At 34.6% G+C, this 27,137-nt stretch overlaps 1 protein-coding gene across 1 annotated transcript in view; it reads left to right on the top strand.

Moving 5' to 3' along the window:
• Window positions 1-27,137, top strand: part of znf385c (zinc finger protein 385C) — a 121,749-nt gene that overhangs the window by 28,688 nt on the left and 65,924 nt on the right. Inside the window, exon 2 of the mRNA XM_073832635.1 lies at window positions 9,079-9,342. Coding sequence (XP_073688736.1) covers window positions 9,079-9,342 — 264 coding nt within the window. The remainder of the gene's footprint in view (window positions 1-9,078; window positions 9,343-27,137) is intronic.

Raw genomic sequence — 27,137 nt, 5'->3', positions numbered from 1 at the left:
AGCAGCAGCAATAATATACAACAATAACAATTTATTTGAAAAAGAAATCTTTTGTCACATTATTGATGTCTTTACTGTCACTTTTTAGCAATTTAAAGCATCCTTGTTGAATTTTTTTTCTATCATGACAACTCTCGGAGAGATTAGCATGGTAATATATATGGCAACATTAATATGTTTGGAATAGATCTGCTGTGCTGCTGCTGCAAAACATCCACAGATCTGCTGCTGTGAGCATGTAAGAAATGCTGCTGCTTCACATGTAACATAAATGAAATAACTCACATATATAGCATACATAAAATTACCCTGTAGCAGATAGGTGGAGCTGGGGAAGGTGTAGGGTTTCTGATGCGCACTGCAACTGTTAGATGATGTGCTTATATCAGATTGAGTTAGAACCTATTTATCTGCACCATCTAGAGTTTCACGACTCAACTTTGTATTCAAAATTACAACAGAAATCTAACCCCAAACCCTATTTTGAATGGCACTTTTTTATCAAGATGTGTGAAAATATTTTTATTAGAGAAGATGTTTTAAAACTTAGTACTTTTTAAAATCACTTTTTGATTGATGCTTACACCTCGTGGCTTTTTTAGTGTCTAAACTTGATAAAAAGGGTGTGCGATGATGACAAAAAAAATCTCAATATTATATCTCGTACTTTTGTCAATAATGATAATTAGATAATATTTTGCTGAGCTTGTTATTGTGATGGTACTTTAAGGAGTTTTAGGACTGATGTGGACAGCTGGCTTTCAAAGTTTTTGATATTCTTCATGTTCTGTGAAGTGATAAGTTTGCAGGAGTAACAGAAGTAATCTTTTCCAATAAGTTTTTTTTTAATTTGTACATTTTATGGGCATTTATACTTTTATAGAGCCAATTGTTTTTTAACCAAATTAAATGTATTCATCATCTTTTGTTTCAAATTCGTAAATGTAATCAATTAATTCAAATAGCAAGACACTATAAAGCTGTATCAACAATGCAGTGCAATGCAGAGGTGGAATTTAGATGCATTCACACAGACTGTTTAATGCAGGACATGAATGCATTTAACCTGGAGATGCAAATGCATAAATACGGTTTTGATGTTTGAAAAAAACAAAATGTTGAATACTAATATTGGAAAATATTTGAGGGGGGGAAAAGGGAAAATATACTTTAAATATTAACCCAAAATCACCAGTAGGTGGAACATGAGTGAGCCATTGAGTCATTCATTCAACTGATTCGGTCAAACGGCTGATTGATTCAGTAATGTAACACCATTGTGTGTTGCTCAGAGATGCAAAACAGTTCTACTGTGGCTTGGTTTGGAACTACCTTCGTTGTTGAAACACAGCAAAAACAAGAACTGTTGTGTCTAAAATGTAAGTCACTTAACGTTAACTTGTTTATTCAATCCCTCCAGAATTTCACGTTTTTTTTTTTTTTTTTGTGAATTTTACGATCTACATGTCTGATTTTGTGGTGGTAATTTCCAAAAATGTGCGCAAAATTTGCTATGTTTTTGAATAATTATGATAGCACATTTACCAGATTGTATTATGTAAGATTCATAGTCTTACATGACACAAAGAACAAACAAAATGCATGACGTTTGTTTATTTTGCTAAGAAACAAATGACAAATAAGTACAATAAAAAGGTAGATAAAAACTATTATTTTTGCTGCTGCTGCTACTTTTGTTTCATGAACTTTAAAAAACTACAGTAGGCTTACAGCAGGGGTCTTCAACCTTTTTTACACCACAGACTGGTTACGATTTCAAAATATTCTCGCTTACCTTTTATAGGCCTTAAATTAAAATTATCAAGACTCATATTCATTATTCATACAGGCCTAGTGAATTGTCTGAAGTTAAGTGACAATAACTTCAATAACTATTGTGCAAAGTTTGATACCATTGGCTCACCTTCATGGTTTAAAACAGAAATACTTCCAATATTGTGACGTAACCGCAAACCCCAATGCGTATGTATTTTAAAAGCAGGGAGGGATATAAATATAAAAGACATATAAAGTCATACCCTTATCTTGAATTTTGTAGGAAATCTAAATGTATTTCAATAGATTAAATCACGCAGTGAAATTATAAACTCTAAATATGCTTGCGCAGTAGTCTAACCTGCATCTCAGTGTATGCATCCACTCTCTGGTGTGTTTTTGTTTAGTTTCTGCGATATACTCAATAATGTCAAATCGCATATTGTTTAAACAACAATTACGGTATTATAATATGTGATATATATTGCAAACCTCTTCTTGATTCATTAAGGTTTAAAAAAATTTGTGGTGGGCCGTTATCGGCGTTAACGTGAGACTCTTATCGGGCGATAAAAAAAATATCGCCGTTATTCTATTGTCAAAGTTGGGTTATCTTATTTACACGAAGGCATGTCATTTCTGTCTCTACATGGTCGCGCGTTTATAATGTCTCCTCCACGAAAACACGGACTGGATCGCGGACTCCATTCATAAAAACCGAATCTACTATAGCGCGAAATGCCACGTAAATTCATCGATTTTTGGATTCATAAACCAAAAGTTGGTCTGCCACTTAATTCAAATCGCGATATGGACTAGTGTCTGTGAAAACTGAAATGCAAAAAGACCGTTTCAATATGAATCCTGCATGTTCCGTTTGCCTCTGTATGTATGAATGGCGGAGACGCGTTTTTACTACACGCATACCGAAGCACGCGTGACGTTCCCGTTAATTTTTGGCATTTGCATCTCACATGAACAGAAAAACTCAATCTCCAAAGCTGCTGTGAGTGTCACTTTTACCGTTTCATTTGAGAAAACTAGCATCATATCATACTGTACACACAGAAACTTGACGGTGTAACATGTAATTAGAACATTAGTCCTGTATTACTTTTGTACAGTATAATGTAGGTGTTTATATATTCCTATTTAAATAATTGACATAAATCAATATATGATAAAAAAAATAAATATAGCAGTTTATATGCAGTTTGGAAACAGGAGATGAGCCCCTGGTCTAATGTGCCACCTGGCTTGAGAAACCCGTTCTCAAAGACTTACTTTTAGTCATTATTTGGGTAGCACACATATTCTGAATGCCTTTGGCAAAATTCAAATTAGCCATTTTAATCTAGATTAATCTATATTAATTCCAAGATTACAGTGAGATTAATCTAGATTAAAAAAATTAATCTAAAAATATATAATTATTTAACATTCACTCTTATGTTTCTGACCCTTATATGTGGTGGGAAAAGTCCCCTAATAAAGATAATTCAAAGACTGTACAGAGTAATTCAATCACCCCTCATATCATACAGAAAGTCATTTAACATGGAGGTTATGAAACACACAGCAGATGTTGCAAAGCTATGAAACAGAGCAAATTTCTTCTCATCCCAAATGAGTTGAATGCACACATCCTCTCACAAACACACACACACACACACACACACGCATTATGGCCTGAGTAAACACACCCATCTCCACTGGTGATGCCAGCGGCCCTCAGCAAACTTATTAGGGAGAGAGCATCCAGTCAGCCGTTCACCCAACTCATCGTGTTCCACAGGGCTGTGTCTCCAAACCAGACAGAGCATCACTTTAGTGGAAAAACAACAGAAGACTCATCACTCCAGAGCTCAGCCAGCCAATTATAGATTCATCCGAACATACAACGCCACTGGCTAATAATGTCACGCACACAACTGCCGTAGCTACCATTTGCTAGATTGAGTTTAAAACTGTTGGCAGACGTCGTATTTTCACTGACATGTCTTTATTGTGTCTGATAGTAAATATTACGGTGGCACTCTGGAGCTGATTTTATCTTCACTTTCGCCACTTATGACCACTTATCTTCAATTTGGCTGGAATGAAAGTGCCGAAGTCAGACGAACCTTTCAGAGTTTGGAATGACGAGTCAGATCAGAAAAGAACTGAAAATAATAATACAGAAAAAAAAAAAAGAAAGATACAGAGCAACTTGGCAAACTTTTTTGTGTTTTTGTGTAGAATTTATAGGTTTGTCTCTGGCTGATTTGGAATATTAATAGAATATATATATATATATTTTTTTTTTTTGTGGTAGGGCTAATTAAATGAAATAAAATTTAAATCATAGTAACTAAAGGACTGCTATATTCTCTTGACCTGTGGAGGGTGCTCTGTTGGGAAGTTGGCCACGTCATGTCTTGTTTCAGGAGAGTATTTTAGGAGCGCTTGACAGTCTGCCCTGCTGTTTGTGCATTTGTTTGTTTGCGTGTCTGAGCATGAGTGACAGAAATACACATATGTGACTTTCACCAGGATATCCAAGCTCTGATTGATGCAGTCTCATGGGGGTGGCGTGGATAGAAGACGTGAAACAAGACACGCTCACCACAACGCAGAAGAACGCTAACAGCCCTCTCCTTGATCCGCTGCCACTCCTTCAGCTGTGTGTCCAGACGACAGGGTGACCTCAGGACTCTTTTCAGATGTTTAACTAAGACAAATAGGAGCTCAATGAATCTCAACTGTTCCATGATGTCAGTGTGACCAGCAGTGACAGCGGCTCAACAATAAGGAGTTTGTCCAGCTGGTCTGGATGGCTCTGTAGATTTTTATACTTTCGCCCTACTAACATTTCTTTCTATGTATTTTATTTTTAGCAACGTATTATTATACTGTGCTATATATACATATGCTATGTATATACATGCTGTATATGTATGTGTGTGTGTGTGTGTGTGTGTGTGTGTGTACCTGGTATTCATCACGTTATGGGGACCAAATGTCCCCACAAGGATAGGAATACCAGTAGATTTTGACCTTGTGGGGACATTTCTCAGGTCCCCATGAGGAAACAGGCTTATAAATCATGCACAATGAGTTTTTTTGAGGAAGTAAAGGTGTGCACAATCTCCTGTGAGGGCTAGGTTTAGGTGTAGGGTAGGTGTAGGGCGATAGAAAGTACGGTTTGTACAGTATGAAAACCATTACGCCTATGGAATGTCCCTATAAAACATGTAAACCCAACGTGTGTGTGTGTGTGTGTGTGTGTGTGTGTGTGTGTGTGTGTGTGTGTGTGTGTGTGTGTGTGTGTGTGTGTGTGTGTGTGTGTATACACTTCCAGTCAAAAGTTTGTTTAAAGATTTTTAATGTTTATTTAGAAAAGTCTCTTTTGTTCACCAAGCCTGCATTTATTTGATCCAAAGTACAGCAAAAAACAGTAGAATTTTTAAATATTTATACTATGCTACTATACTACTATAAAATGTAATTTATGCCTGTGATTTCAAAGCTGAATTTTTAGCATCATTACTCCAGTCACATGATCCTTCAGAAATCATTCTCATATTCTGATTTGCTGCTCAAAGAACTTTTATTATGTTAAAAACAGCTGAGTAATGAAATATATAATATGTAATATTTCATGTAATGAAATATTAATATAATATAATAAAATATAATGTTACAAAAGCTTTTTATTTTTAGATGAATGTTAAATGCTGATCTTTGGATCTTTCTATTTATCAAAGAATCCTGAAAAAATGTACTCAACTGTTTAAATATTGATTATTATTAATAATAAATGTTTATTGAACAGCAAATCAGCATATTAGAATGATTTCTGAAGGATCATGTGACACTGAAGACTGGAGTAACGATGCTGAAAATTTCGTTTTGATCACAGGAATAAATTACATTTTAAAATATATTCAAATAGAAAACAGCTATTTTAAATAGTTAAAATATTTCAAAATTGTACTGTTTTTGTTGCGCTTTGGATCAAATAAATGCAGGATTTGTAAGCAGAAGAGACTTCTTTAAACATTAAAAATCTTACTGTTCAAAAACCTTTGACTGGAAGTGTATTGTATATCAAAAGAACTATTCTATTTTATATTTTAACATGAACAATGTAATCAATATTCTAATTATTAAAGCCAAGTATGAATCTCAACAAGTTAGTGTTTTTAAGTATTTTACATTTATTCCAAAATACCTCAAGGTAGTAACAAGTTCAACAATATAAAAGCTATTCTTTTTCATAGTTAACTTATAACAATTTTTTTTTTTGTCATCAAATCTTGGTAAATATTGTTCACAGACATGACTTGGAGATTTATTTTAAATTTCACCAAGCTAATTGCTCACTAAAAACTCCCGCAGAAAATGTTTTAACTGCATTTGAAGTCTTATTTTGATGGAACAAAGTGTGTGAGTTGTTCAATTTTTTAATTAGTCTTCCTATTTAAGCCATTATTTTGTTCATTCAAACTTATTTGCGAATCATCATACCATTCATTCATAGTTACCCTCCACCAAACTAACAGCACGCTTTAGGAAGCCTGTTAAAACTCAATGGGCTCAGGGGAGGCGAGAGAGATGCAGACTTCCGCTGTAACTTCACCTGCTGTTTTTGCTATTGGACAATGTTTCTTTAGAAAAGCGAGTGATTTATACACTTTTTAAAGTTATATTTTGTAATACTGGCATTGTTTTATTTTTGTACAGCGAAATTATAGCACACAGTTCAGCAGTATATTGGTTTTTATTTACAATTTTGCAATTTCAACAAAACGTACATTATCTTTGTCTCTATCAATATTTGAAAGCTGTTTAGATGATAATACCTTGGTGACATATTTATACTAGCCCAGTTCAATTATCATAGAAATGTTTATGTTTGCAAGATAATAGAAACACATAAAGGTGGTCAATAAATGTAAAATGTAACAACAACAAAGCTTTGCACATCACATAAGTAAGTTCAGTCTACTGGCCCTGGCTATCCGTATTGTTGATCCCTGCAGTAAAGAGCTCAAAGGGCTGACAATATGAATGATAAAGTCATTACCAGTAGAGCAGTTTCTGTGAAGTATCGTTCTAAAACTGACTGAATAGTGTCCATTTCACTCAGTTTTAAGTCAAAATCCTTACTAAATCATTGCTTCTTAATCTAAACCGATCTGTTAATGAAAGAGTGTTGTTATCAACGTACTTTGCATTTTATTTTACGTGTAATGTTTAACCAATCATAGTTGGACTGTTGTGAGTCAGGTGGGGTGGGTTTACAGTATGTTTGGGCAGCAGAGACAGATGTGTGTTTGTGCTCCGTGGGCAGGGAGTGGTGTTTAGAGAAGGAGGCGCAGGATCAATGGGGCCTGTGTGCGTGTGTAAAATGCTCCAGTGTATGTTTGTCCTTGTGAGGTGTGTGTTTGATAGACAAGTCCAGAGATTATGGAGTTGTCTAGCTCTCTAGTAGGCTAGTGGTGCACAAAATGATATTCATGAGCTACATGCAAAGATTTTTGAATATTTATTGAATTATAATTTGTTATAAGCAAATAAAATCAAAAAGTTGTATTTATATAACGACTGTATTTAACTGCAAAAAAATGCAGGATTTCTGTAAATTCTAGGCATTGTTGATGAATATCCCCCCCTAGTGGAGGTCAGTAGCACTGCTGTAATCCCCAGAGATTGTGAGAAAATGATGAGCAGAAAATATTGTAAATAATATATACATTACAGTTCAAAAGTTTTGGGTCAGTAAGATTTTCGCTAAAATAAATTAATACTTTTATACTGCAAGAATGCATTAAATTGATCTAAAGAGACAAAGTGATCATCAAAGAATCCTGAAAAAAAAACATTAACAGTGATGTTAAAAAGAAATCTTTCTGAGAAATAAATCAGCATGTTAGAATTATTTCTGAATAATAATGTGACACTGAAGACTGGAGTAGTCAACATTGCCATCACAGGAAGATATAGCATTTTAATATATATTAAAACAGAAAATTGTTCTTTTAATTATAGTATTATTATCATAATATTACTGTTTTGCTTTATTTTTAATTAAATGTGACACTGGTGAACATAAATGACTTTAAAACATTAAATTGAATGGTAATACGCAACCAGTCAAAAGTTTTTTAAAGAAGTCTCTTCTGCTCACTAAGCCTGCATTTTTTTTGATCCAAAATACAGACAAATTGTGAAATATTTTTACTATTTAAAATAACTGCTTTCTATTTGAATATATTTTAAAATGTAATTTATTCCTGTGATTTCAAAGCTAAATATTCAGCATTGTTACTCCAGTCTTCAGTGTCACTTGATCCTTCAGAAATCATTCTGATATTCTGATTTGCTGTTCAAGAAACATTAATTATTAGTAGTAGTATTTAAAACAGTTGAGTAATTATTTCAGGTTTCTTTGATGAATAGAAAGATCCAAGGATCAGCATTTATCTGAAAAAAAAAAGTTTTTGTAACATTATACACTATACCATTCAAAAGCTTGGAGTCAAATTTTTTTGTGTGGGAAAGAAATTATAGAAATTAATAGTTTTATTTAGCAAGGATACTTTAAATTGATTAAAATGATGATAAGGACATTTATAATGTTACAAAAAAATTCTAGTTTAGATAAATGCTGTTCTTCTGAACTTTATATTCATCAGAAAACCTGGACAAAATCAATTAGAATGATTTCTGAAGGATCATGTGACTGGAGTAATGATGCTAAAAATTCAGCTTTTAAATCACAAGAATGAATTACATTTTAAAATATATTCAAATAGAAAACAGTTATTTAAATAGTAAATGTAACAGTTTTGCTGTACTTTAAATCTAAAATAAATGCAAGCTTGGTGAGCAGAAGAGACTTCTTTAAAAAAAACTAAAAAATCTTACTGTTCAAAAACTTTTGACTGGTGTATGTGTGTGTGTGTGTGTGTGTGTGTGTGTGTGTGTGTGTGTGTGTGTGTGTGTGTGTGTGTGTGTGTGTGTGTGTGTGTGTGTGTGTGTGTGTGTGTGTGTGTGTGTGTGTGTGTGTGTGTGTGTGTGTGTGTGTGTGTGAACATATTTCATTTTTCACCATTTGTAATACTGCTTATATGCTTATAATACTTTGATGTGACAAATCACTTGTTCAAAATACAATTAGTATGAAGTCAGAAAATGTTTTTGGAATTAATATAAAATGTGAAAATGTGGAAAATGTGGTTTAAAATAGATTTTGGATGGAAATGATAACTTTAAAGAACTAAAAGAATCTCAAACTTTTCTTTTCTCTCTCTTTAGGAATGAAGCGTCCGTTGAGTCCTGTAGAAGACGGGCCGCTGACTGAAGAGGCTGGGCATGAGGGCACTTCCTCTGATGGGGTGGAGTGTACAAGACAGGACGGCCCGCCTATGAACTCTCGTCCGAAGCGGGAGCGCAAACACAGGTCGTACACACTCTGTGAAGTGTGCAACATTCAGCTGAACTCCGCAGCACAAGCACAGATACACTACAATGGCAAAACACACCAGAAAAGACTCAAACACATAAACAGCAGCAGCACAGGTATGATATGTGTGTCTTTCTCTGGTGTTCCTGTCATAACTGGAGCTCCAAAACTGGAGCTTCTTGCTTAACATTATCCACCCAAATAGGGCATGTGTTTGGATCAACATCCTTTAGCAGAACCTGGAAGTGCTTGTCTAGCAACAAATCAGTGCTCGCTGATTTTGAGGATACTGATTTATTTCTAGAAAGTGGTTTTAGGACAATAAATGATGTGCATCTGGGAACATGTTTTACTAGGGTGAATCACACGGTGTACTGTATGTTCTTGTGCATGTTGCTTAACATGATTTACCCAAGCAGGACAACATTCCTATCAACAATCAGATTTTAGGTGTAGGTTTAGACGTAGAGATGTGGTTGATTTACCATTTTTATCAGCTATATATTTCCCTCTGATTTTAAAGGTTGGTTTGAGCAGCCTCAAAATATGATAATGAACTCAAATTAGTTTATTTTATTTCACTTTTATTTTTTTTTATTTTACCACAGAAGCCTCTTTATTTTACATGATTTTGTTTATTTTTATGATTTTATATATTTATTTATTATTTTATTTTATTTTGTTATTATATTTAACATTATTTTATTTTACTTTATTTGTCCTTTTTTATTTTGTTTTATTATTTTATTGTACACTAATGTACATTATTTTATTTTTATTATTGTATTCTACTTTATTTTTTATTTTATTTTACTCTTTTTTATTTTATTATTGTATTTTACATAATTTTATTTGACTTTATTTGACTTTTTTTATTTAGCATTATAGTTTTTTATTTTATTTTACTTTATATGACTTTATGTTTTGTACTTTGTTTTACTTTATTTTAATTTACTTTATTTTATTTCATTTTTATATTATTGTATTATAACTTTATTTCTTATTTTTTATTTCTTTATTTTCTATATTTTTTATCTACTTTATTTTTTATTTTATTGTACTTTATTTTCTTTTATTTTACATTATTTTATTTTGTTTAACTCTTTTTTATTTTACTTTATTTTATTTTTTACTTTATCATATATTTTATTTTATTTTGTTTTATTTAACTTTATGATTTTATTTTATGTTATTTATTTTACGACAGAAGCCTCTTTATTTTACTTTTTTATTTTACAATATTTTATGTTATATTATTTTATTTTATTATTGTTTGTTACACTATTTTCTTTTTATTTGATTTTACTTGATTTATTTTACCACAGAAACCTCTTTATTTGACTTTATTTTATTTTACATTATTTTATTTTATTTTATTTTACTTTATTTTACCTTTTTTAACTTTTATTTTATTTGTTTTTACTTTATTTTACTTTATTTTATTTTATTATTGTATTTTACACTATTTTATTTTGTTTTACTTTTGATTTTATTTTACATTATTTTACATTATTTTATTTTACTTGACTTTATATGACTATTATTTATTTTACTTTTTTATTTTATTTGACTTTATTTCAATTTGTTTTATTTTACTTCGTTTTTTTATATTATTTAATTTTACTATTGTATTTTACTTTTTTTTATTTTTTCCTTTATTTTACTTTATTTTGCCTTTTTTTACCTTTTTATTTTGTTTTATTATTTATTAGGTTAGGAGTACAGGGTTGAATTTGGGTTTCAATGATTGTGATAGCAATGTTGCTTCAGGACCAACAAAGGAAGTTGATCCAGGAACATGTTCAACTTGGCTAAATCATGTCATGCTATTTACGTCCAAATACTTAACACACAATATTTTATGAATGCTGTGTGTTCATTTTTGGTCACCTAATATTTTTTCCTAATATTAGCATTAAATGTGTAGAATCAATTTCTACACAAATTTGTATCTTTGCCAGTGCCGCAGCACGTACCGACTTGGCGTTACTGACAAATTCATATCTATATGCCATACAAACAGCTTTAAAAACATAATCAACCACCTTCATGTTGTCAGCAGGAGTCTGACAGACATCTTCATGTAATTCATACCCTTAGACCTCATTGTGTCCATCTGCAGTTAATATGTGATTTTGACTCGACTCGCTTTTATGTTTCCATGGTGATGCGGCTTTAAAGCCCAGCTGATAGGTCAGGAAAGGAGCATGTGAGAGGTCCGGGAGATGCTGATTGTTGTAGTTACGGCAGTAAAGACGGGGCTGTAAGTCTAGATGTCTTTTTGGAGATAATTGCAGGAGAGAAAGAGAGGCAGCGGGTGGCAGCTTTGTGTCATGCAGCGTTATTTCCACAGAAATGGGCGGAGTCAGACAGAATCATGTGATTGGAGGTGGATTTTCTCGATTTATTTCAACAACAGTAGAAAAATCCAATAACACAACTGTCATGCAAAATCAGAGCTCTGCATAAACCAACACAGACAGCGAGTGCATGCAAATGCCACACTCGAAACCCAGGCTCGCAAATGTAATTTTCCTTCACTTGTAATGCAAATGCGAAATTAAAGCTAACTTCCATGCTGTTGATTCTTACACATAAAGACACACGCATGCACGGCCAATCATATGAGCAGCAGTCAGACCCACTTCAGGTGCAGGCTCTCATACAAATAGACCATAATTACATAGCAACCGAACATGTTCACCATGGAAATGCTCGACGTGGCGACGCCCCCTTCAGCAACGGGGTACAGGCACTCACAGTCTCGGAGCCAGCTAGATTTTATGCAGTTTTTGCGTGTGTGCGCTTGTGTCAGGGTCCTAGCATGATTCTAAATGGTGAAGCTGCGTTTCGTTTATGCAGAACTTCTGAAATGCATGCTTATGTGTGAGTGTGCATGTTTGCATTCAAGCACAAAGACATAAAGGCTCATTGATTAGCCATTCTGCGAGTGTTCGACAACATAATAGAAGTCAAATTAGACTGGACAACCTTTCCCATGAGCATACAGCAACGCCTGAAGCGTAACTGAAGCCACACACACATATGCACAAAACTGTGCCTGACTCAGTATTGTATATGTCTTTCTCATTTTAAGTGGACGGCACTGTACAGCATGCTTCAGTTGTATTTTGTGAGAGAATCTAAACATTTGAAACATAAGCAAGAAGAAATAGTGGCCACACTTTATTTTAAGGGTTTTAATTAAGTTCATAAACCATTAACTATGACTTTATGCAAAATAAACTCCTAATTTGCTGCTTATTAATAGTTAGTAAGGTAGTCGTTAAGTTTAGGTATTGGTAGGATTAGGGATGTAGAATATGGTCATGTGGAATAAATGCTTTATAAGTACTAATAAACAGCCAATATGTTATTAAAAGGCATGCTAATAAGCAACTAGTTAATTGATCCCAATACTAAAGTGTTGCCGAAATAACATGTGAATTCTCATCACATTAGCCATTTTGGCTAAACTAGGTGGAATTATATCAGAGAGTTATGTTTAGGGATGTGCCTGAATTCGAATAAAGTGTTCAGAAAGGAAATGACGTCTACTCTGGAACCTCAAAAGGGAATAAATACGAGATAGGATGAAAAAATATATTTCAGTGCTTTCTCTTACAATTATATTGTTGGGTAATTATACTGTGTATAAATTGTGGGTATCAGGGAGCCTGTATTAATAGACGGGGTATTGACGCCTTTGAATGCGTGCATGCTTTTTACTTTCAATTTCAAGATTCGTGATCACACATACACACATACTATACACATGTGTATAGAGGGTTTACACTTACATCACGGTTTGGTCAGTTACGTGGCCATATTGGAGATACTCAGATGTGAACAACAGCATGGATTGCATGGTTAATGCACTACTTAATTCGTTGTTCTGCTAATTTATGCTGTTTAAACCATGAAAAAAGAGAAAGAGAGGCAGCTGGTGGCAGCTTTGTGTCATGCAGCGTTATTTCCACAGAAATGGGCGGAGTCAGACAGAATCATGTGATTGGAGGTGGATTTTCTCGATTTATTTAAACAACAGTAGAAAAATCCAGTAACACAACTGTCATGCAAAATCAGAGCTCTGCATAAACCAACACAGACAGCGAGTGCATGCAAATGCCACACTCGAAACCCAGGCTCGCAAATGTAATTTTCCTTCTCTTGTAATGCAAATGCGAAATTAAAGCTAACTTCCATGCTGTTGATTCTAAATCATATAGAGAAGGACTTAGTAAGCAGGAAAGGCCGCAATATTTTGACAAACTACAGCTAATAGGTGGCAAAGATATGTACGAGCAGTATTTATTATGATATTAGCCTAATATTTCACCTACCTGACCAGAAATAATAAGCACAAACATTAATGTTGTCAAGATTCCTGCTCTGAAAATCCTGGTTCAGTTTGGCCAACCACAAACGCATTTTGTTCCTCAGACAGTTTTTTTGCACTCTTCTCCCTGATTTGTTATAACTTTTGGTAGTCTATACTGCAAGTGTTTTTGCTGGTCCGACAGATTAGTACAGCCCAAAACATGACACTAATTGACCATTTTCAGCAGCAATAATCAGTAAAATTTGCGAGTTCTGTTCGGTTCAGTGGCATTGTTTACGTTCAGTGCCGGCAATATGGCCGATTGATGACGCGTTGTGAAAACACTCTATATTACGGAGCAGCAGTACTTACCACACATTTTACAAGATTAGATGTTTGTCAGGGGTGCTCAGGATTGTGCTGTTTTCACACGTCTAGAGTTTATCAGAGGAATATCAGAATGATTTAATATTAATTAAGCAATGTCTAACATTTCAGACACAATAATACAAATAAGGCATTTAACAAAGCAGTAAAATACTGTTACAATGGGAGTCTGAGGACTGAGGTGCGGATCCAAATGCAAGCTTTATTGTACAGATAGTTGTCAGAACAGGCAAGGTCAAACACCAGCAAACAGGAACAAACAAGGCAAGGCAAAAGCGTAATCCAATAAGGCAGGCGAGGGTCAAAAACCAAGAGGGCAGTCCAAAGTAGCAAAGAAACAAAACAATGAAAACTAGGAAGAACTATGGTTATGACTAAGAAACAAAACAGAACTATGGCAATGGCTAGGAGAAAACAACAAGGCGAGGAAACAAGGAAAATGCTTGGTAGAGTTTGCAAGAGCAAAACAATACTTCGCAGAGGTCTGTTTGGCATGGCGCTCCTTAAATGGCTGCCAAACAGGAAATAACCAACGAAGCAGCAGAGGGAGCGGTGACAGTCAATGAAGCTAGGGCTCCCTCTGCAGGCCTGGCATTACAAATACATTGTAGGCACAGTATCCACAGTTACTTTGTAGTTTTCATTTCTTTTTTCTTTTCTTTCTCCGTTTCTAAGTAAGGCAAAAAATTTAACGCTGTGTGCCTTGGAGCAACATACAGTGGTGGTGTTTTCATTCCTGCTTCAATCAGTATGTTTAAACAAATCATTTGAGTGAATGATTCAGTTATTCACCCATAAAGACAGTCACTTGGCCTGTATCTTAATATTCATTCTTGCCTACTATATAGTAGGCAAAATTAGCATGTCCAAATTTACAGTATTCAGAAAACAGTACATAAAAGTACCCAGATTACCTACTATTTCATGTGATATTCTGTGTATCCAGTGGACACTTAAATATCCTATGAGGCCACAGGAGAGGAGTAGGGCCTATATATTTCTGTAACAGTTTCTTCAAGTTAAAACAAAATTTGATTATGCTGGTTGCTGTGAAGACCTTTAAGTTTCTGTATGTATATGATATGTTGATTTTTTTTTAAAATAATAAGTAATTCTCAGAGCAGTTCTAGAGATAATGTTAATGTGTTCATGTATAAATATATTGAGGCGGCAGAGACTGAAAACACTGCGAGCGTCATACATGCTTAAGTATGTGTGTAGTAAACAAAAAACTGTGTGTCTGCGCCATTCATTCATATTACTTTACATTTAATACTATTTTTGCGGCGTTATATTCAGAGACAATAGTCTATAGGGTGTTTTGATTAACATGTACTAACCTACTTTTGATTTATTCATCCAAAATTTTGCAAATTTCGATGACATTATACAGTAAATTCCATTTTTATGACTAGATTTCGCAAATCTGTCACCATTTTCCACATTGGGCCCTATAGTTGTGAATGTCATCTGACCTACCAGAGTTGCATTGCTTTACTACAAAGTCCTACATGGTGAATGTAGTAATTCTGAATTTCCTTTATACTACACATGCATGCATACTATAAAACTAACGTTTTTTAACAGTCAGTTAGTAATTATTTATTCTAAAGAAGAGTATGCAATTTCAGAAGAATTATGCCATTTGTGGAGCAGCTGTGTTTTGTTGTTTTGAATAGTGTTTGAACGAAACGTTTCAATAATTCACTCCATGTGTGATGTAACCTGCAAAAAAGAGTCAATCCAAAAAAAGGAGTGTGAATTCTAGATCGTCTGGGACGTTTCACGGGAACTGTTGTATAATATACTGTAAGGTAGTTAAAGGGATAGTTTTAACTTCATCCACGACATCCTAGCGCCATTTTGAAGAGTACCTCGACATACGCGTGTGCTTTCATCTTCTGGGTTTGGAACGACAAGAGGTTATTATAATTAATGATAGAATTTTCGTTTTTGGATGAACTATCCCTTTAACTCAAAACAACGTTGAACATTAGTTAATTAGGTACAATAAAATTTGTGTATTTTTAGGCATTTTAGGCATCATTCTACTTAACAGTTAAAACTAAATTCTAGATGCCTATGGTAAGACTGGAAATCAATTTTAGAAGAATTAAATGCATTTGTGTTGGTACGTGTGTGTATGTGTGTGTGTATTTCACTTTCATGTCAGTAGGGAAAAGCAAAAGCCTGGAAACTTGATTTACGGCGACACTCAACCACACACACACGCTAAGTAACAGTCTTATCACTGCTCACCTTCTGTTGACTCCTCCAGGCCCCTGTACTCAAACCCACATAATCAGCATGACTGCACACACACACACACACACACACACACACACACGCATAGACACATGCCACAAGGAGGTTAAGATGAATATGTGCTTGCAGGGACATCATCATATCTACCTTTTATTTTGTTCCATTTGAATAATTATAATCACTCGGTTTTAGGACTGTGTGCATACATGAACATGCTATAAGACTCGTGTGTGTTTAAATCCCTCAGAGCATCTGCTTTTGTCCACATTCGTTAACGGTCCACTCTAGCTGACAGACCATTTTATTTCACCCCATCTATTTCTCTCTAAAAACATAATTCCCCCTCTACCGTTTTCTTCAACTCTTCTCTCTCGTTCTTCATTTTACCTCATTCTTATCTGTTCTTCCCCTTATCTCAACACCCCCACCATCTCAATCCCCAGACAGGTGCATCATGGGAATGCTACGTAATATGACTGCTGAGATTAGCAGTCTTCTCTCAGGTGCCCTGGACACATACACACACACTCACATTAAATAGCAGTACATAGTAGATCTGCTGTGTATTTGTGAGTAAAGATCAATCTGCTAACACCACCGTTTTAGCTTCAATCTTAAGTAACAGCTGGAGAATTTCTGATATTAAAATGCTGCTTAGTAACCATTGTGACTGTTGATAGTTGTATATACTGGCCACTGACCAACTTTTGGCCTTAAGCGTGGCAATTAAAGGTCCACTGGAGTGCTTTGAAAAACGCAGCATTATTCTATGTGTTGACGTCACTTCAACTGAAACAGGAAGACAGGTTGGGACATATCCAGCTGTTCTGCCCCCTTTTTAAAATAGCCAATAGCGTTTTGTTTATATCACAGCTTGGGTTAAAGCCGTTAAAGGAGAACTCCGGTGTGATATTGACCTAAAGTGTATTGAATCATGATACCGAGTGTGAACGTACCTTGCATATCTCATCTCGTCTTGTCCACTGCAGTCCGAAATCTGGGGTCAGTTAGCCGATGCTCACAACAGGTTGTCAATGAGAGTCAATAGGGCATCGAAGTAGCCATGTAAATAAATCACTGTTTTATGCCATTTACGAGGCACAAAGTAGCTCCACACTTCATTGGTAGACTTCCAAGGGCCCTGACATTTAAAACGAGACATTGAGAACTCAGAAAAAGCACCGGTAGTTTATTTACAAGACGATTTATACAGACAGTACCTGGGAAAGAAAATCCGGTCGCCGCCATCCTGAACTTAGTCACGATAAGTCGAGTGTCGAGCAGGAAGGAAACTACAACCTGATAAGTTGATAACCTGATAAGTTCCTTCCTGCTCGTCACTCGACTTATCGTGACTAAATTCAAGATGGCGGCGACCGCTAAACTTCTTGCAGTTACTGTCTGTATAAATCTTCTCGTAAATAAACTACCGGTGCTTTTTCTGAGTTCTCAATGTCTCGTTTTAAATGTCAGGGCCCTTGGAAGTCTACCAATGAAGTGTGGAGCTACTTTGTGCCTCGTAAATGGCATAAAACAGTGATTTATTTACATGGCTACTTCGATGCCCTATTGACTCTCATTGACAACCTGTTGTGAGCATCGGCTAACTGACCCCAGATTTCGGACAGCAGGACACAAACCGAGATGAGATATGCAAGGTACGTTCACACTCGGTATCATGATTCATTACACTTTAGGTCAATATCACACCGGAGTTCTCCTTTAAGTAAAGGTGCATTTGACTGCATATGACAACCGCAATCTCATTTATATTGCTTGCTATAAAATATAACATTCTCTGTAGAATTCAAATGGGTCCAATACGTTTTATGGTCTGCGCCGACTCCGTCTAAATCGTTCCCTATCCCCTATATAGTGCCCTACGTGCCGTTCACCGTATAGAAAATACAAATTCTGCAAACAAATGACCGATTTCAGCTGCAATTTAGGGGGCGGGATGCTTTGGATTGTAGAGAGCATTTGATTTGACAGAAAGTCTGATGAGAAGCTGAAGTGCAGGATGATGCCATTACAATCGTTGATCCATATTGACAGAAGTTAGTAAATGTAAGTTTTAAATGCTTATATCTTGTAAATACAATTATTTTCCATTGTTTTGAAAAACACTAGCTTATAGATAGATAACTTTAAAGTGAATATATTCATACTTAAAGCCAAAAAAAACTTCCATTTTGATTTCATGGGCACTTTAAATATGAAATAAGAAAATAGAATATAGCAATAGTATATATATGGTAAAAAAAAAAAAATTAATCTTGAAAAATATGGCATTGCATAATTAAAAGTGTATGTAAAGGTGACATCGGATGCCCATTTTCCACAAGTTAGTCTGATTCTTTGGTGTCTTCATGAAATGTCTGTAACATACTTCGTTTAAATTTCTTAATGGTCGTGTAAAACAACACCTCTTTAACTTGTCTAAAACAGCTTTGTTTACGGCGACTCATTTCTCTTTAAATGATAATGCTCACTCCACCCCTTTTTTGTGTATTCTGCGTCCTCAGTGGCTCTGATGTCAGAAGAAAATAAAGACTCTTATGTTCACTTTTACATCCAACTACAGAACACCTGCATTGCTTACGAGACATTGTCTCTACAGCTACTCGATCGCAGAGAAAATGGCGGAAAGTGTACAAATTGCTGAGGGCGGAAATATGCAAATGTGGGAGAGTCAGTCAGCGTTCGTGGGCGGAGCCTGAGCAGTATGATGTCATAATGCTCAGAAAATCAAAACGGCTTGATTATTGAGATTGTTTAGGTTTTTTGGGAATTAAAAAAAAAGGAGTGAATGGATTTTTATCATTGTAGGGTGGTTGTGTCCACACACTGTTAGGTCACATTTACATGCAAACCGATGTCCCCTTTAAAATATTTATTTTTTAATTTCATATATAATGCCATTCCATTTCATGGCCTTATATGGCCACCATGCTCTATCAATATTGGTATTTGCATTGGTCATTAAAAAACAAAAACAAGTTATTAATAAAACTTACCCTGAAGCATCTTCAACTGCACAAGCAAATTTAATGTTTGTAAGCATACAATATTGTAATTTAGACCAATGTTTGCTTTAGTGTACACATGCTGGTATTTTTTGGTACAGTGCTTCATCTGTGTGTTGTGTTATTGTGTTTTGCATGTTTATTCGGCTCCTGTGTTTGTCTTTCTCTGTCTTTCATGCTGTCCGTCTCTGGTCTCCTCTAATGCAGCGTGAGGTATTGGATTATAGCAAGTGTGTGTGTGTGTGTGTGTGTGTGTGTGTGTGTGTGTGAGAGAGAGAGAGAGAGAGAGAGAGAGAGAGATTTATTAAAGGCTGAAATTTTCTGCATGAGTGTGTCTGCACAGCTGCGTTTTTCTGCCATTCCAATGTACTCTCACTCGCTCTCTCTCTCCCTTCCTCTGACTTTCCTCTTTTATCACCATTTCTCGTTCGATTATTCACAGCTTCTCTCTTTTCATCGTTTCACCCTATTACTCTTCACGTGGTCTCTTGTCACTTCTCTGAGACGAAGATGGAAGAGTTTGCTAGTCTTTTTTTTCTACGTTCCATTCCTTTTTTTATTTTTTAAGGTGATGTTATTTGTGCAGCACTATAGTAATACCACAAAAAATTATTATTTGTGACCCTGGACCACAAAACCAGTCTTAAGTAGCACGGGTATATTTGTAGCAATAGGCAAAAATACATTGTATGGGTCAAAATTACAGATTTTTCTTTTATGCCAAAAATCATTAGGATATTAAGGAAAGATCATGTTCCATGAAGATATTTTGTACATTTCCTAATGTAAATATATCAAAACTTAATTTTTGATTAGTAATATGCATTGCTAAGAAAGAACTTCATTTGGACAACTTTAAAGGCGATTTTCTCAATATTTAGATTTTTTTGCACCCTCAGATTCCAGATTTTTAAATAGTTGTATCTCGGCCTAATATGTAACCATGGACCACAAAACCAGTCATAATTATGATTTATACATCATATGAAAACTAAATAAGCGGAGAAAATCAGAAAAATCTAAATATTGAGAAAATCACCTTTAAAGTTGTTTAAATGAAGTTCTTAGTAATGCATATATTTCTAATCAAAAATTAAGTTTAATATATTTACGGTAGGAAATTTACAAAATATCTTCATGGAACATGATCTTTACTTAATATCCTAATGATTTTTGGCATAAAAGAAAAATTGGTCATTTTGACCCATACAATTTATTTTTGGCTATTGACTTACAACTGGTTGTGTGGTCAAGAATCATATATTATCCTATCCTAACAAACCATACATACCTAGAAAGCTTACTTACTGGATTCAGTTTAATATTAAGATTTATCAGATGATGTACAATTCTTAATTAAAGGACTGGTTTTGTAGTCCATGGTCACATTTATGAAGTTAAATAATAATGACCTACTTTTCTTGTTTTAGAACGTTTTAATTGGTAAAACTGCTGTTTGTGACTTAATTAATGAAGCTGTCAAGCACTCCTACTGCCCCCTATCAGCCATTGGTCAGTCAAACAGGTAGCCCCGCCCCCACACTCACACCATTGGTTGAGCCAGTGTTGCTACGTTTGGCCAATGCCAACAAACAGCAAAGCTTTTACACCCCTCAGAAATTCAACAGTAGATTACTGTGCACAAAATGTACAGTACTTTGACGTCACAAGAATGACGCACATCCATTTTAATTTTGCCCCATGTACTCTTGCTGTTTATTAAGATGTAAAACTAGAGGTCAGACAAATGATTTACAGCACACACACACACACGCAACGCAGAAAGTGTGAGAATCCAACCTTGGAGCACATTCAAGCGTGAGGATATTTCACAGCGTAACACTTTACCAAAGGAACCCCTGAACATTCGGTTCAGAGAGCGACACCGGGTCTTTCATTGTTATTCATGTATTAATTTATGCACGGGGAGTGAGCGAATGGGGCTGTAATATGCAGATGAGTTAGTGTTTCATGATGGAAATTTTCCGGTTGGCTGCTCCGGGTGGCTGCAGTTAATGATAAAGTATGGCAGAACGACAGGAACAGAGGGTGAAATAGACCAAGAGAGAGAACCAAAGACTGTTTATTGCTTTAAAAAATCTGGTCCAGAAACATACTGGCCCTCACAGCCCTGGATCGTTTATATCATCAGCTTTAGCATCATCATCATCATCTTCATCACCGTGTATTAAATCACAAGGGCGCCGTAATGTGTCGTGTCAGCAACTCTTCCTATGAATTCCCGAACCGACAGCGGACAAATCACAAACGCCCTCCTCACTCTATTACACATCAGTGTTCATCAGCGTGTGTGTGACGTTGAATTATTTTCCCAATTATACACTGCTGTTCTCATGTTGTAGCTGCGCAGCAACTCTCCTCATGCCGATGAGGAAGAGGAGTCGTGTTGTGAAGGCTAAAGGTTGCGAGCGTGTTTTGTTGGGCAGCGCTTGACTGAGCGAGTCTTTGCTTGGGGTGATGTCTGTAGCGTGTAATTAGGATTTCATCATTTCTCTCATTCAGGCGAAAAATGGCACAATCTGGATTTGCACACACACGCCATGAGAAGAAACAACAGTCTTGTAGAGCACACTTCTAGTCTTCCTCTCGGTTTCCGATGGCGTCTATCTCGCACATACACGCACACAAACTCATACTGTTATTCTCAGTGTGGTTAAACCTCATTGGCTGGTCAGGGGAATGGATGTCCTAATCCCTTTATCAGACCAAACAGATGCTGCCCCAGAACAAAGAGGGGTCCAGTGTGAGTGTGTGTGCGCGTGTGTGACATTGAGCGCAGGTCACTGGAGTGTATGTGTTTGACTCGGGCTAATATGCTGCTGTGAAATATTCTGGTTTTACATTCTCAGCAAATCACTACGGATTCATTGTGACACCCATATTATGGGATGTTCATTTTAATGTTGTAGAAAGATTTGAATACCCATTCGCATCTTTGAACGCACAATTCGCCATGTCTTATTTGTATTATATTATGTCAGTATTTTTGTCGCATTTTTAAATTATTTTATAATATAATTTAAATCTTTTTGCACCATTATAAAATAATTTGTATATTTCTATTTTATTCTGTATTTTATGTTGTGGGACACATTTATTTAAGTGATGTTGTGAAATATTATTGCAATTTAAAATAACTTTTTTGAATACATTTTAAAATGTAATTTATTCATGTGGTGGTAAAGCTACATTTTCAGCATCATTACTTCAGTCTTCAGTGTCACGTGATCCTTCAGAAATCATTCTAATATTCTGATTTGCTGCTCAAGAAAAATGTATTATTTTAAGTGTATATACGTTTCTTATTGTTGTTTTTGTGGAACCGTCATGCATTATATTCAAAAAGATAGTTTTAAAAAGCTTAAATAGAAAGTTCAAAATAACAACATTGATTGGGAAAATAAATCCTGCACTACCAGTCAAAAGTTTTTGAACACTAAGATTTTTTTATAGAAGTCTACAGTACTAGTAGGTAATATTTTGATTAACAAAATATTTTGATATTATATTTTGATTTTGAAAATAATTTGAATTAAATAGTATGTTGCATAAATAATATAAAACATTTATAATATATATTATATACACTACCATAGCACATACCACTAAATTTTTATATTTTTTAAAGATCACTTCTGATCACCAAGCCTGCATTTATTTGATCCAAAGTACAGCAAAAGCATTAAAACCGTAAAATATTTTTACTATTTAAAATAACTGCTTTCTATTTTAATATCATTTAAAATGTAATTTATTCCTGTGATCAAACTACATTTTCAGCATCATTACTCCAGTCTTCAGTGTCACATGATCCTTCAGAAATCATTTTAATATGCTGATTTGCTGCTGAAAAACATTTATTATTATTATTATTATCAATATTTAAAATAGTTGAGTTTTTTTTTTCAGGATTCTTTGATGAATAGAGAGATCCAAAGATTACTATTTATCTGAAATAAAAAGTTAACATTATACGCTGTACTATTCAGAAGCTCGGAGTCAGTATAATTTTTTACTTTATTTATTTATTTTGGGAAAGAAATTATAGAAATATTTTTTTTCTAGAATATACTTTTATTTAGCAAAGATGCTTTAAATTGATCAAAAGTGATGATAAAGACTAATGTTAGCAATGTTACAAAAGATTTCTATTTCAGGTAAATGCTGTTCTTCTGAACTGAAAAAAATGTACTCAACTGTTTTCAACATAATAACAATAATGGTTTTTTTTGTAGAAAATCAAAATATTAGAATGATTTCTGAAGGATCATCTGACTGGTGTAATGGTGCTAAAAATTCAGCTTTGAAATCACAGGAATAAATTACATTTTAAAATATATTCTTACAAAATTATGTTATTTTAAATGGTAAAAATATTTCCAAATTTTACTGTTTTTTCTGTGCTTTGGATGAAATAAATGCGGGTTTGGTGAGCAGAAACTAAAAAAAATCTTTTGTCTGGTAGTGTATATATTCTAAATGTATTATATTATTAATGTAATATACAATATACTTTTTAACGTATTCAAATTATTTAAAAAGTGTTTTTTTCATTTAATTATTTTCATAGTATTTTGTTAATCAAGATATTACCTACTAGTATTGTAGATGTTGCTTATTGTCATAATATCGTCATTTTGTGAATATTTTCTGTATGCTGTTTGTAACATCTTTTGCATATGTTGTTGTAGTGTGTTAGAGTTGTGTGTTCAGTGTGTTGTTGTTTATGTGTGTGTTGGTGTCAGAGAGCATTGAATTGTCAGTGTGTTTCTGATGTGTATGTTGGTGTCAGGGAGTGTTTGTGTTGTGTGTATTCCCTCTGTCAGCTCTTGTCAGTGTCAGATCTTTTAGTGGTCTGATGGGCAGTGACAGCCCCGCACAGGAAATGATGTGCAGGAAGCAACCTCGAGCTCCATATGACACTATGTTGGCAGACCGGCCCGTGTGCGTGCTTTGTGTGTGTTGCATATATATCAGCATCTAATCAAAGTGGGGTAATGTTGCGCATGACTGTGACAAATCTCTCTCTTGCTCTCTCACACGCACACGCACACACACACACACACACACACACACACACACACACACACACACACACACACACACACACACACACACACACACAGTCTCTTTCAGAAGTTAAAGGAGCAGTTCACTGAAGGATGAAATTTCTGTCATTTACTCACTCTCATCTAATGCCAAATCTGTTTGACCTCTTTCTTTTTAGAACACAAAAGGAGAAATTCTTAAAAATGAATGGCTTTTATCACACTTGCAAGAGTCGTTCCTTTACCTCGACCTTTACACTCAGCTTTATGGACTTCTTTTTACTAGTTTTCCAGTCTCTCCCTCAGTTTCTCTTTCCCAGGTGCTTAAGACTCAAACTCCATTCTTTCCATTCTCTCTTTCTCTAAATACACATATGTATTCGCTCTCATTGTCGTCCCCCCAACCTCTGTCATTATTCCATAGTGTCATGCAGCAGGAGTGCCAGCAGTGTGGGAGGTTGTTTGCTTTAGGTTGTAAGCCTTTTTGTTCTTCGATTTTCCAGGTTAAGTGTGTGAAAACTCTTTCTCTCACCCATACTCCTTTTGCTTGTGGCACTTGTTCACACAGTTCCTAAATCTGTCAATTTGTTTTGTTCAAACATGTTTATTCACTTCTTTGCAGCAAGCAAAGCATGCATTCATTGGCTGGTATTTCAAATCTACACAAATCTCCGTGGATACTTCTTATAGAAAATGATTAATTAATAAATTAAACTTAAATGCAAATAAAGGAAATAATCTGTTGTAATCAATTACAAAGAAACCACAAGTAATACATTAAATTAAACTGAAATAGTATTTTCTTGTATGACATAGCCCAGTATTTGTATTTAAAAAATATAGCTCAATATATACACAACCAGTCAAAAGTTTTTGAACAGTAAGATTTTTTATGTTTTTTAAAGAAGCATTTATTTGATCTAAAGTACAGCAAAAACAGTAAAATTTGGAAATATTTTTACTATTTAAAATAACTGTTTTATATTTGAATATATTTTAAAATGTAATTTATTCCTGTGATCAAATCTAAATTTTTAGCTTCATTACTCCAGCCTTCAGAGTAACATGATCCTTTAGAAATCATTCTAATATGCTGATTTGCTGTTCAAGAAACACTATTTATTATTATCAATATTTAAAACAGTTGAGTACTTTTTTAAGGAATTATTTCATGAATAGAAAGATCCAAAGATCTGCATTTTCTGAAATAAAAAGCTTTTGTAATATTATACACTATACCGTTCTAAAGCTTGGAGTTAGAATAATTAATTTTGGGAAAGAAATTATATAAATGAATACTTTTATTTAGCAAGGATGCTTTAAATTGATTAAAAATGATGATAAAGACTTAAAATATATTCAGATAGAAAACAGTTATTTTAAATAGTAAAAATATTTTACTGTTTTTGCTGTACTTTGGATCAAAAAAATGCAGGCTTGGTAAGCAGAAGAGACTTCTTTTGACTGGTAGCGTAGCCTAATGTTTTATTAAAAAATGGCAAATTTACAGTCGTATAATGTAATTTTAGTCTCATAATATTATCTATTTTACATGAAATATTAAATAGATAAATTCAGTTTTTGTTTTTTGTTCAAACACCTTTTTTGTGTTACACAAAATGTCATAAAGAGTAATAAACATCTCGTGTTTATTTGTTGTTTAGCCATTAAACACAACAGTAATAGCCACCACTTCTGATGAACGGCAGTCCAAAAAAATAAATAAAAAATTGAGATATTGTTAACCTCGAAAATCTCAAGCTGCCCGTTTCTCTCTCTTGACTCTGTCAGCAGTTTTTTTGTTTGACAGCCCACCTTACCATTCAGACTCGCTTGGACCTGTGAAAGTGTGCATGGAGAAGGCAGATGGACTAGCAGACTAGCATGACCATGCAGTGAGACGCTACCATGTGCTCGTACCAGCCATTTGGATTAAAAGGTGCAAGTGAATTATGAAAGGAAACAAGATAACAAAGACTGGCTCGCACCAGTGGAATCCTTAGAAATGAAATGCTCACTGTGCTCTTTATATATAGCCAAAAGCGGCTGTATGGCAGGTTTGTTTCGATTGTTCTGAATGATGGGATTGATTGGCAGGCTGCTTTATTTACATCAGCGATGTTTTCAGCTGAAAGGATTTCCACTGAGCGCTACGCTAAGGTCATGGTAGCGCTCTGAATGTCTGTCTGCAGCTGTAATAGACTCTTAACGCTACAGGAGGAGTAAACCACTTTCTCCTTCACCTGCCCATCACCTCTTGTAATACGCCCTACTGCACTCTGGGATACTGAAGGCTTGAAGACTAATTGCTGAATTATTCAAATGATTCAGGAACAGTTTGGACTTTTGACAACTTTTGAAAAGTACTCAATATGGTCTACATTTTGCTCATATGGTTGTGTTGCTACAGGGCTTGAGACATGTACAGTATAGAGTTTATTTTTGATCATGGTTTTAGTTTAAAAGCATACTTTAAATATAAAATTACATTTTATGGAATTATTTGCTTACCCTCATGTCATTCCAATTCCTTATGCTATCAATTTCTTTTCTGTGGAACACAGTTTTTCCATACAATGACTGTTCATAGTGACAACAAAATTCGTGCCCTTCTGCTACAGAGCTCAGAAATTAAATATGGATGTCAGGAAACTCAAATGGCATTGGTTCTCATGAAAATCATGCTTTTTTCATTTTTATTTGGAGCTTGACAGTCCATGGTCACTATGCTGTTGTTGTATGAAATAGATGTACAGTGGAGATCAAAATTAGAGAACATCCAATTTCCTAAATTTCAACATCACTGCTTAGTCCTATTTAAAGTTATCTCAACAGGGGTGGTT

Source organism: Garra rufa, chromosome 1 (genome assembly GCF_049309525.1).
Source record: "Garra rufa chromosome 1, GarRuf1.0, whole genome shotgun sequence".
NCBI lineage: Eukaryota > Metazoa > Chordata > Actinopteri > Cypriniformes > Cyprinidae > Garra > Garra rufa.
The sequence above is the reverse complement of the archived record's forward strand: the minus strand, read 5'-3'. Positions and strand labels throughout refer to the sequence as shown.